This window comes from Thalassophryne amazonica, chromosome 11, assembly GCF_902500255.1.
Source record: "Thalassophryne amazonica chromosome 11, fThaAma1.1, whole genome shotgun sequence".
Taxonomy (NCBI): domain Eukaryota; kingdom Metazoa; phylum Chordata; class Actinopteri; order Batrachoidiformes; family Batrachoididae; genus Thalassophryne; species Thalassophryne amazonica.
The window spans coordinates 38,049,099-38,061,782 of NC_047113.1; the positions used below are offsets into that span (position 1 = coordinate 38,049,099).

A 12,684-nucleotide genomic window follows, 5' to 3' on the forward strand; every position below is an offset into this window, starting at 1 on the left:
ACAAAGTTTACTATTCTCAAAGAAAACAGCATATATGCATAATTAGCACATTAGAAACAAAACAACACATTGGATGACCGTGTTTGTGTGTGTGTTAGAAAGAGGAAATGAGTCATGTAAAAATAAAATGCTGCAATAAGTAATTTTGGATCAACTTATATACTGAGATAAATTGAAATTGCAGGAGATTTATTTCTTATTTGTCGTACATGGGTGATTCTTTAACTACGGGCACTATTGGCCTTGTAAATGTAATTTCCAGCACACCATTGCCTTACAATATAAAGCGCCTTGGGGCAACTGTTTGTTGTGATTTGGCGCTATATACATGTGCTCTAATGTCACTGTTTATCTCCATAGAAACTACCCAAACAATCTTTCATACAAACTGTTTAAAGGGAGATTACAGTGTTGTGGTGGAAATTACGGCAATAGTGTGGGACAACTACATTTTGTTTAAAAAAATCACAACAGTTGTATGACATTGAATACCCCAATTATGTTTTGATTATTTTACTGATATTTTATTCAGAGATATTTTAAAACATTAAAAAAAAGATATTTTAAAACATATTTAAAACGTTTTTTTTTACCATTCATTTTTATCATTGAAGATCAAAGTCTGGGTGTGGGACAAGCACAAAACGGCAATATTTGCATACAATGATGCTGAAAAAAGGTGAAAAAGTCATCATAGACTACTAGAACAAATTTCTTAACACACTTTCATTGTAAAGATAACTATAAAAGTGTGAAATTTCCCCTTTTTTCTGTTTTTCATACAATATGATCAAAGGACATAATAAGTGCCTGTAGTCTAAGAATCACCCACATATCACGCGCTCTTTATTTCAAATTTCATGAACAAAATCATATCAAATTACTCTCTGCAAATCTAAAACTGCAGAGTAAATCTTAGAGCTCTTGCAGCGACTCTGATGCTTGATAACGTATTTTGCCGCTGGTCACCCACCTGCAGACAAAAACATAGTAATCGCTCCAGTTTTATACATATCTGTTCAGATCTGGTCAGTATTGTAACCACTCACATTTCTAGGCTGCCTTTCCTCTGCTTTATCCCTGTGGATACAGATCATGAGAGTGAAATAAAAAATGTGTCATTTTATTTATTTATTTATTTATTTTGATCCGCCAGTGATGCTGTTTGCATACTCACGGTGAAGTCGCCAGGTGACCACCATGGTGATAATCACCACCACCAAGACCACTGGCACAACAATGGCAGCAAGGTGTCCGCTTTGACTTTCCTCAACGCTCACCTTAAAAAATATTTAGACGTGTGATCCTTCAGTGGCTCAGCGTGTCATGAACTTTCACTGAAAATGCCCTTTTCACTTACAGCAGCCTGATGGTCAGCAGATACGGTCGTAGTGAGTGTGCTTCTCCAATGACCTTTCAGGCAAATCAGAAAAGGAAGCAGCAAGAGGAAGTTTTTAAAATGTTGCTTCTCATAAGACTGACAATCATGAAAAAATAAATAAATCACAAACTATCAAGTCATGTGCAGTATGTTTTGTTCTTACATTTGTATCTCATGCAAGACTACAGCAGAAACAGCAACAACAATAACTTCATTTTTACCTCCGCCAGCGAAGTTGGAGGAGGTTATGTCTTTGCCCCTGTGTATTTTTTGGTGGTGAACAGCCTGGAGCCTACAATTTTTCACATATCGTTATCCAATTTTTATTGAAGATTCATATCCTGACAACCAAGAACTAAATCAGTTTTCAAGGGCATAGGTCAAAGGTCATAGTGAGGAAAAATCTCTATCTTTAACATTAAATGAATTTTCAAAAATTCATAACTGTCACAAAATATCAAATTTCTTTCACATGTTATCAACTGGCAGTTTGATCTGGATCTGATCCAGTGTCACAGACCGAACGGTCCCCCTAAAAATCGCCCCCCCCATGACGCGGTTCACGGATTAAAACCTCATTTCTGCTTCAAACTGCACTCCAGTCATCATTTATCTCAGCGACAGATATCTGAAGCTTTAGTACAACAATCATTTCCACATAAATTCAGCATTATTTCATCATAAAAAGCAGTTTTGCCAAAGTAACTTTGAAAAGTTACTTCATTAGTTATATAGTCCTATTTTACAGTTACTTTATACAGTTACTTCTATAACAGCTGCAGACAACTTGTCAGCAGCAGCTGAATGTAATTAAAGTAATTCCCTAACTTGGTTATTTTTAAGATTTAGTACTCAGGAAAGTAACTATTAGTTACTTTGCTGATTAGTTACTTTGCTGATTGCTCATGTAACCAAGTTAGATTACGAGTTACCTTATTAGTTACATTACTTATTAGTTGCAGGTTTTCGGCAGATTCTAATAAAGTAATTGCATAAAGCTGCTAATGAAGTAACTGCATAAAGTAACTGTATAAAGCAACAAAAAAGTAACTAAAAAAGTAACTTTTCAAAGTTACTTTGACAACACTGATCAAAGGCAGAGGAAGCGTTCAGAGCTAAACGGCTAAACGAGCTGCAAGCTGATGCGTTCACTGCTCGTCGGACATTTCAAAGCGTCACAGACTTTCACCTCGTTTCTGCTTAAAACTGCCTTGTTTCTGTTTAAAAGTGACTTTAAGTAAGGATTAAACAACGAGAAGCCGCGGGATGCACGACACGGAGTCTAAAACACGACAACGCTTATACCATGGTCCCACACAGTCAGCTAACACACAAATATTTATTTAAGTTAACAGAACTTGATAAAAATGCGTAAGTATTTGGACTATTTTATGTTTTGTCTCCGATGCGCTTACCGAGTCTGCAGGCACGCGCTGCATCGGGCCACTCACACCGCCCCCCTCTTTGCTTTGTGGAGCTGCGGCAAACTCTGGCAACAGGTCCAGAAACTACGCTCGCTGTTTTGATGCGGAGCGCTCGACAGCCCACAAGGATACAACCGGTTTCTTCTTCTTTGCCATCTTCAATCTTGTCCAGTTCGTCTGATGTAAAATCTTTATGCCGTTGCTCTTGCTGTTCTTCTCATTCGCTCTCCTCCTTTTTCCATTCCTCAAATGTTTTATTTTGGCCAAAAATATTAAAATTCACTTGGAAATCCATGTTATATCGCGTTTCTGTCATTCACCTGTCAAAACAGCTGATCTGCAGCAACTGATTTGTGCATTGCTATGGTGACGACCAGAGCGGAGTGATTATAACAGTGACTTAACTCGCCGAACTACGTGTGCGTATACAAGAAAATAATGCACGCCAGTTAGACATGGAATTCTCACTGACCATGGTATAAAATGATTTAAGAGGTTTTACCTTTATCATCTGATGGTTAATAGTCACATTAATCCTTTTGATCGCTTTGGGTGAAGAGACTCCATCTCAGACGTGCTGCTGTGGTCCAAAATGGCGCATGTGTAGATGCAAAAGGCGGACAGCGATTTTCAGGGGCGGACCGTTCAGTCTGTGACAGATTACAGATTTTGTGGACATTTAAATTTAGCTTTGAAAATCCAATTTAAGGTGTTTACATTATATCTTAATCAAACATGCCCCAATCACTCTCACATTTGCCAGTGAGATGCAGACTGACACTCACTATCACCTGACAAAGACATTTGAATTTAATATTGAAAAGTCCATTTGGTTTAGATTTTGCATTATATCTCAATCAAAAGTGTCGCAATCTCTCATTTTTCTGTTATGGATTTACCTGCATCAACAAAATTGGATGGAAGTTCTGATTTTATGCCTGTTTGTCTTCCAGTTATCAGTTGGAAACTAAGTGCCAAAAAGCAATGACAAATTGTGCATAGCAGAGATAACCAATGTTCTGTATAAATTATGTGAAAAAGAATTCAGAAACCAAAAAGGTTGGGAAAAAAACCTGACAACGCCACAAAAAAAAAACTTTGATTCAAGTGCATAAACTCCTGATATTTGATCACATCTAATTTAGCTTATGAAAAGCCACTTCTAACAGGACTTTGACCTTGAAAATTTCCAATTGGAAACTAGTGTTGGCGGTGGTTTGCACTCTATGAGCACGGTGCTCTAGTTATAACAGTTTCCAACAGGTACGTCCAATAAAACAATTCCAAAATCATAAACGCAAAGTCAAATGTTAAATACCTCCAAAATAACTGCCATGTGCTTCAAGCTGATGCACTGTAATTTAAGAAGATTCAGAAATGAAAGAATTTCTGGTGGGGAAACAGATCTGCACGCAAAGTGTGACAGCATGCAGCAGATCGTTAATGGGAGCAGCAGTCAGCAGCATCCACCACGGCTACCTGGACACGAGGAATAACACTTGTGCTGTACTGTACGCTGCTTTGCACTAAGTAGAAGATCGGCCTCAAAATCATATTTCTTGATATCCTATTAATACACATAAAAGAAAGTATGAAGGAAATAACCTGCTTCTCCAATAGTGACGGTAAGGACGTTACTGGTGTCACTCATTCCCCATCTGTTCCTGGCAAACATGCGGATGTTGTATGTTGAGGGATGTATCTCTATTATTGTGGCATCTGTCTCATTGGAGCTGAAGTCCACAACTGTCTTTGTGTAATCCCATGACGCTGTGAAGAACAAAGTCAAATTCAACTCAGATGATGACGCAAAATTAAGTACAACAGGTTGATCTCATTACAGTAATTCTCTCACCGTTCGCTGCTTTATACTCCAGGTTATAGCCAGTGACGGGGCTGCCTCCATCATAGCCAGCAATCCAACACAGAGACACTGTGTTGTCATTGATCTCGATTAACTCTAAGATGGGTGGATCCGGGACCACTGACAGGCAACAGAGATATTTTGTTTTTGGGGAAAATACAGTTCATGTCAACATTATGTCATCAGCAGACAAATTCAGTTGTGAACACAGGCTCAGCTGTTATGCTGCAAATTTAAAATTGATTTTGGGATCAAATTTTGATTCAAGTAAAACTCAGACCACAGGAACATATTTAACTAAATTTGTCAGGCAGTCAGCCTGTGATAAAACTTTATACCTGGAAAGAAAATTGTAGAACTTTCTGCAAAGACTGTGGTCATAAGTGGCGTGGTCTCAGAAGATTCAGATGATGATGATGATGATGATGATGATGATGATGATGATGATGAAGATGATGCGAGTACTTGAGAAGAGATTGGAAAGGACAGTTTAATTAATACGTAAGATTTCAATGATTAAAAAAATCCTAAGAGAATCTTCAATTTGGCTGAATTTATTTATTTATTTTTAGAGTTTGGTCAGATGTCTAATGTAGTCTCATAAAATTGAACAAATGACAAGTGCTTCCTATTAAGCACTTGTCAAAAAGTTAGTGTTGATCACTGGTGTTTTACAACAAATATTAAACTTTGTAGCCAAAAAACAATGTATAGACACTGTGGTGAAAGATCCTAATATAACTGAATGAAACCATTTTTTCATTATCTAAGAAATGGCCTTTTTTCTGAGACTGTCACTTTAAATGGAAAGGACATACTGCTACCAGCGTTAGCCCAGAATTAGAATTGCATTTTGCTGAAGAAATTTAATAAAGATTGCATTTCTTACATATTTAAGCACATTGTGCATTTTGTATTGGCAGTCATAAGAATTAATAAACAAGTTTTGGTCAAAAATCACACTCCTTTTGCTGTAATGCCCATACTAACATCCTTCTCAGTGAACATGTCCGGCAGCATTCAGTGTCAAAGCTGAAGAAGAGAACATTCAAATTTTCCACATGTTGTTACGACGTCAGAATAATTGTTGTCTGTATTGTTGTCTTTCTTTGCTAACAAAATTTTAACTATTAGAGAAAAAATTACTCATAACCATCCCAAAGACGTATCGTTATCTTTGGCTGCTTTCAGTGATGCCGGTATTTGGTTAGACTCTTTCTCTCCGATTGTTCTGTCTGAGTTATTTTCATTAGTTACTTCATCCAAACCATCAACATAGTTATTAGACCCCATTCCTACCAGGCTGCTCAAGGAAGCCCTACCATTATTTAATGCTTCGATCTTAAATATGATCAATCTATCTTTGTTAGTTGGCTATGTACCACAGGCTTTTAAGGTGGCAGTAATTAAACCATTACTTAAAAAGCCATCACTTGACCCAGCTATCTTAGCTAATTATAGGCCAATCTCCAACCTTCCTTTTCTCTCAAAAATTCTTGAAAGGGTAGTTGTAAAACAGCTAACTGATCATCTGCAGAGGAATGGTCTATTTGAAGAGTTTCAGTCAGGTTTTAGAATTCATCATAGTACAGAAACAGCATTAGTGAAGGTTACAAATGATCTTCTTATGGCCTCGGACAGTGGACTCATCTCTGTGCTTGTTCTGTTAGACCTCAGTGCTGCTTTTGATACTGTTGACCATAAAATTTATTACAGAGATTAGAGCATGCCATAGGTATTAAAGGCACTGCGCTGCGGTGGTTTGAATCATATTTGTCTAATAGATTACAATTTGTTCATGTAAATGGGGAATCTTCTTCACAGACTAAAGTTAATTATGGAGTTCCACAAGGTTCTGTGCTAGGACCAATTTTATTCACTTTATACATGCTTCCCTTAGGCAGTATTATTAGACGGTATTGCTTAAATTTTCATTGTTACGCAGATGATACCCAGCTTTATCTATCCATGAAGCCAGAGGACACACACCAATTAGCCTAAACTGCAGGACTGTCTTACAGACATAAAGACATGGATGACCTCTAATTTCCTGCTTTTAAACTCAGATAAAACTGAAGTTGTTGTACTTGGCCCAACAAATCTTAGAAACATGGTGTCTAACCAGATCCTTACTCTGGATGGCATTACCCTGACCCCTAGTAATACTGTGAGAAATCTTGGAGTCATTTTTGATCAGGATATGTCATTCAAAGCGCATATTAAACAAATATGTAGGACTGCTTTTTTGCATTTACGCAATATCTCTAAAATCAGAAAGGTCTTGTCTCAGAGTGATGCTGGAAAAACTAATTCATGCATTATTTCCTCTAGGCTGGACTACTGTAATTCATTATTATCAGGTTGTCCTAAAAGTTCCCTAAAAAGCCTTCAGTTAATTCAAAATGCTGCAGCTAGAGTACTGACGGGGACTAGAAGGAGAGAGCATATCTCACCCATATTGGCCTCTCTTCATTGGCTTCCTGTTAATTCTAGAATAGAATTTAAATTTCTTCTTACTTATAAGGTTTTGAATAATCAGGTCCCATCTTATCTTAGGGACCTCGTAGTACCATAGCACCCCAATAGAGCGCTTCGCTCTCAGACTGCAGGCTTACTTGTAGTTCCTAGGGTTTGTAAGAGTAGAATGGGAGGCAGAGCCTTCAGCTTTCAGGCTCTCTCCTGTGGAACCTAGCTCCCAATTCAGATCAGGGAGACAGACACCCTCTCATACTTTAAGATTAGGCTTAAAACTTTCCTTTTTGCTAACGCTTATAGTTAGGGCTGGATCAGGTGACCCTGAACCATCCCTTAGTTATGCTGCTATAGACGTAGACTGCTGGGGGGTTCCCATGATGCACTGTTTCTTTCTCTTTTGCTCTGTATGCACCACTCTGCATTTAATCATTAGTGATCGATCTCTGCTCCCTCCACAGCATGTCTTTTTCCTGGTTCTCTCCCTCAGCCCCACACCAGTCCCAGCAGAAGACTGCCCCTCCCTGAGCCTGGTTCTGCTGGAGGTTTCTTCCTGTTAAAAGGGAGTTTTTCCTTCCCACTGTAGCCAAGTGCTTGCTCACAGGGGGGTCGTTTTGACTGTTGGGGTTTACATAATTATTGTATGGCCTTGCCTTACAATATAAAGCGCCTGGGGCAACTGTTTGTGTGATTTGGCGCTATATAAAAAATTGATTGATTGAATTGATTGTATAGTAACATATAATCCTTATCATTAACAACGTAGATGTATTGAGGATATGTTTGCAAGGCTACAGTGTCTATTACCCTTTGGAAGCATCAAATGAGCCTAACAGGAATTGTTAGTTATTTCACATCCAAATTCTGGTTAGATATTTATCTTTTCTATACTTTTGTTTTTGGAATTGCTACAAAAACTCTAGTTATCTACATCCATTGATTTAAATCATCACGTGATGTAATTTTGGACAGTAAAGATGTTAGCATTCATAGCAGCTATATAGTTTCTTAATGTTGGGTCCTTAATCCACGATTTCTGAGGAAATAAGAGTGTCATAATTTTTAATACCCACATCGAAGAACCGGCTGAACACCCAACTGTTGAAACCCCCAAACTGATGTTAGCCTGTCAGCTGAGCTTGTCGGTGGTCAGGTTTCATTTGTCCTGGACAGGTCATACCACAGGGGTGGGCATCGAGGTGCCGAGACACTGCAGGTTTTCCATGCAACCAGTCACCTCAGCAGGTTGGTTGCTGATGAGCTTCTGCTCTGAACAAAAACACCTGGTTGTCAATGAAATCACCTGGTGAGGTGACTGGTTGCCACGGAAAACTACAGTGTCTCGGCCTTTATGGCACATGATTGCCCACCCCTGTCATACCAGGTCAGACCCACGCTCCACCTCTTTACCCATATATGGGGTATATATTATACAATTATAGACTTTTGATTTCAGTGTACCCAAAATCAAAATTATGCGGACCTGGTCAGGATGGGGTTCACCGAGGCCTTGGCCCCATCCAGGTCTGCATAATCATGGGTACACCGAAATCAAAAGTCTATAACTGCTTTATTATATGGTAAACAAGAAAATTGGGAGTTTGTCAAACATACTAAAACTGAAAAATCAATCTCAAGTTTCAACTCTTTATTATTACTGTCATACTGCACCAACTGACATCCCATTGATCGACTGGAGATGCCTGTTAAGTCCGTGACGAAGAGTCATCAGGCTTGTTTTCTTATAAAGTTCGCCATTCGCCTGTCTAGCTTCCACGTAAAATCGACCGAGTACCCCGTCAAGCATCCGTCTGTCATAAGTTTCAAAGTTGGGCGCATGTCCCTTTTCAGTGACATACTTGCGAAACAGGTTGGCTGCTGACTGTGTATTTCTGCGGGTGTTCTTCGCATCTTTTTCGTGTAAAATTCGTTTTAAGTCAGCGTCGCTAACAGACGCAAACCTGTTTTCTGCCATCTTGTCAACAAACTGACAGCCAAAGTAGGCATTGTATCGCCAATCAGAAGTTGGCAAAATCCCATACCATATAATAATATATTATATTACCTGAGACCAAGACTGGATCAGTAGTGTGTTTGACAGAGTAAGCACAAGTCCAAATATGGAGTTTGTTACATATGATATGCTCACAGGGGGTCGTTTTGACCGTTGGGGTTTTTCCGTAATTGTTGTATGGCCTTGCCTTACAATATAAAGCGCCTTGGGGCAACTGTTTGTTGTGATTTGGCGCTATATAAATAAAATTGATTTGATTTGATTTGATATGTCACATAGCCTGTTTCAGGTTTAAATTGTGCTTAAAGTAGGTGAGTTTTTACACAATAACCCTAACCAAATGTAACTACAAAAGATATATTTATTTAAAAAATAGCTATTTTTGAACAGTAATACCCCTTTAATGACTAACAGCAACTCGCAGACATACCTGTGGTGAAGCTGGAAGTTTTATGTGGCATCACAGTCGCAGTAGTTGATGCCAAGTCCATGACTAAAGTTGTGACAACTTCAAGAAGAATGAAAAGCAATTTTCTTTTTAAGTCTCAGTAATTCACGTGGTATTTAAGTGTATTGAAATATATCATCTGGGCATATCGAACCTACCCTCGTCTAAAGTGGAGCAGAGAAGTGCGGTGGACGCAGGCCCCACTCCTGCATTTGTTTTAGCCTGGATATGCACACTGTACTTGTGGAAGGCCTCAAGTTGTTCAGGATGAGGTTCTCAGTCTCCCGTATGGCTGGAACACTTTGGTGCTGCCACTTCTTGAAGTGTCTTCCAGCAGGATTGTACTCTCTGTAGCTCAGGTTGTAACTCCGCAGAACCCCATTTCGCAGATCGGCTCGTGGGGGCTAACACAACAATAAAATATAGTATTTAAAAGTCTTCACACAATGGTGATGTTAAATGAGTGTGTGAATGTTTCAAAATTGTGATTTTACCTTCCAGGAGACTTTGATACTGTGAGTTGAGAGTGCTTCTAGCTGTACATCGAGCGGGGGGCCCTCTGGTACTAGATGGAGAATAGCTGTTCATTTATTCATTTTTATTCATTTTGGAATATGTTGTGTTGTTATTTACGTACCTGCTTCTTTTGTGATGACTGTAAGAACATGCTGCCTTCACTTATGCCCACGCTGTGACGGCAAACATACGAAGATTATAGGTCTTAGCTGGGCGCAAGTCACCAACGTGATATGAGTCAGCGCGAGATTTACAACTTCAGTATTATGGCGCGCCACCAGGATTCTGTACAAAGAAAACATAAATGACGCTAAATAGTCTGGACAGAATTCATTAAACGTAGCTTTATAAAAGGTTCACTGGCATTATAAACCGGTATTTGGTTAGACTCTTTCTCTCCGATTGTTCTGTCTGAGTATTTCATTAGTTACTTCATCCAAACCATCAACATGTTTATTAGACCCCATTCTACAAGGCTGCTCAAGGAAGCCCTACCATTATTTAATGCTTCAATCTTAAATATGATTCAATCTATCTTTGTTAGTTGGCTATGTACCACAGGCTTTTAAGGTGGCAGTAATTAAACCATTACTTAAAAAGCCATCACTTGACCCAGCTATCTTAGCTAATTATAGGCCAATCTCCAACCTTCCTTCTCTCAAAAATTCTTGAAAGGGTAGTTGTAAAACAGCTAACTGATCATCTGCAGAGGAATGGTCTATTTGAAGAGTTTCAGTCAGGTTTTAGAATTCATCATAGTACAGAAACAGCCTTAGTGAAGGTTACAAATGATCTTCTTATGGCCTCGGACAGTGGACTCATCTCTGTGCTTGTTCTGTTAGACCTCAGTGCTGCTTTTGATACTGTGACCATAAATTTTATACAGAGATTAGAGCATGCCATAGGTATTAAAGGCACTGCGCTGCGGTGGTTTGAATCATATTTGTCTAATAGATTACAATTTGTTCATGTAATGGGGAATCTTCTTCACAGACTAAAGTTAATTATGGAGTTCCACAAGGTTCTGTGCTAGGACCAATTTTATTCACTTTATACATGCTTCCCTTAGGCAGTATTATTAGACGGTATTGCTTAAATTTTCATTGTTACGCAGATGATACCCAGCTTTATCTATCCATGAAGCCAGAGGACACACACCAATTAGCTAAACTGCAGGATTGTCTTACAGACATAAAGACATGGATGACCTCTAATTTCCTGCTTTTAAACTCAGATAAAACTGAAGTTATTGTACTTGGCCCCACAAATCTTAGAAACATGGGGTCTAACCAGATCCTTACTCTGGATGGCATTACCCTGAGCTCTAGTAATACTGTGAGAAATCTTGGAGTCATTTTTGATCAGGATATGTTATTCAAAGCGCATATTAAACAAATATGTAGGACTGCTTTTTGCATTTACGCAATATCTCTAAATCAGAAAGGTCTTGTCTCAGAGTGATGCTGAAAAACTAATTCATGCATTTATTTCCTCTAGGCTGGACTATTGTAATTCATTATTATCAGGTTGTCCTAAAAGTTCCCTAAAAAGCCTTCAGTTAATTCAAAATGCTGCAGCTAGAGTACTGACGGGGACTAGAAGGAGAGAGCATATCTCACCCATATTGGCCTCTCTTCATTGGCTTCCTGTTAATTCTAGAATAGAATTTAAAATTCTTCTTCTTACTTATAAGGTTTTGAATAATCAGGTCCCATCTTATCTTAGGGACCTCGTAGTACCATATCACCCCAATAGAGCGCTTCGCTCTCAGACTGCAGGCTTACTTGTAGTTCCTAGGGTTTGTAAGAGTAGAATGGGAGGCAGAGCCTTCAGCTTTCAGGCTCCTCTCCTCTGGAACCAGCTCCCAATTCAGATCAGGGAGACAGACACCCTCTCTACTTTTAAGATTAGGCTTAAAACTTTCCTTTTTGCTAAAGCTTATAGTTAGGGCTGGATCAGGTGACCCTGAACCATCCCTTAGTTATGCTGCTATAGACGTAGACTGCTGGGGGGTTCCCATGATGCATTGTTTCTTTCTCTTTTTGCTCTGTATGCACCACTCTGCATTTAATCATTAGTGATCGATCTCTGCTCCCCTCCACAGCATGTCTTTTGCCTGGTTCTCTCCCTCAGCCCCAACCAGTCCCAGCAGAAGACTGCCCCTCCCTGAGCCTGGTTCTGCTGGAGGTTTCTTCCTGTTAAAAGGGAGTTTTTCCTTCCCACTGTAGCCAAGTGCTTGCTCACAGGGGGTCGTTTTGACCGTTGGGGTTTTACATAATTATTGTATGGCCTGCCTTACAATATAAAGCGCCTTGGGGCAACTGTTTGTTGTGATTTGGCGCTATATAAAAAAATTGATTGATTGATTGATTGATTGATTTTTGAGTAGAAGTATATCAGTATTGTTTTTAACTTAACACTGAAATACTTGGAAATTTTGCCTATTTAGGGATACATTTCTAAGTACGTTTTTCCAATTGAAAAACCTTTGAATTTGAGCTTGGTATCCATATTTCCAAAATTCAGGAGAGTTTATTCTATCCAAAGAGTGGATACCAACTTCTA

General features: G+C 38.9%; 1 protein-coding gene across 1 annotated transcript; it reads right to left on the reverse strand.

Moving 5' to 3' along the window:
• Positions 1–838: 838 nt before the first annotated feature.
• LOC117520376 (cell wall integrity and stress response component 3-like) lies at positions 839–10,378 on the reverse strand. The gene is made up of 11 exons (XM_034181720.1): positions 10,241–10,378; positions 10,098–10,168; positions 9,762–10,007; positions 9,586–9,663; positions 5,008–5,133; positions 4,661–4,789; positions 4,411–4,575; positions 1,361–1,413; positions 1,178–1,280; positions 1,050–1,080; positions 839–973 (listed from the first exon to the last, which is right to left on the reverse strand). The coding sequence occupies exons 4-11, from the start codon at positions 9,644–9,646 to the stop codon at positions 916–918; spliced, it is 726 nt and encodes a 241-aa protein (XP_034037611.1). The 5' UTR covers positions 9,647–9,663; positions 9,762–10,007; positions 10,098–10,168; positions 10,241–10,378; the 3' UTR covers positions 839–915.
• Between the last annotated feature and the right edge of the window lie 2,306 nt (positions 10,379–12,684).

Bases quoted from the DNA above. Each gene is read 5' to 3' on its own strand.
- LOC117520376 (XM_034181720.1), bottom strand. From the start codon at position 9,646: ATGGACTTGGCATCAACTACTGCGACTGTGATGCCACATAAAACTTCC. The intron at 5,134-9,585 runs GTATGTCTGCGA...TCTCTTCTCAAG, and splicing joins AACTTCCAGCTTCACCACAG to TACTCGCATCATCTTCATCA. The intron at 4,576-4,660 runs GTGAGAGAATTA...TGTTCTTCACAG, and splicing joins GGAGTATAAAGCAGCGAACG to CGTCATGGGATTACACAAAG.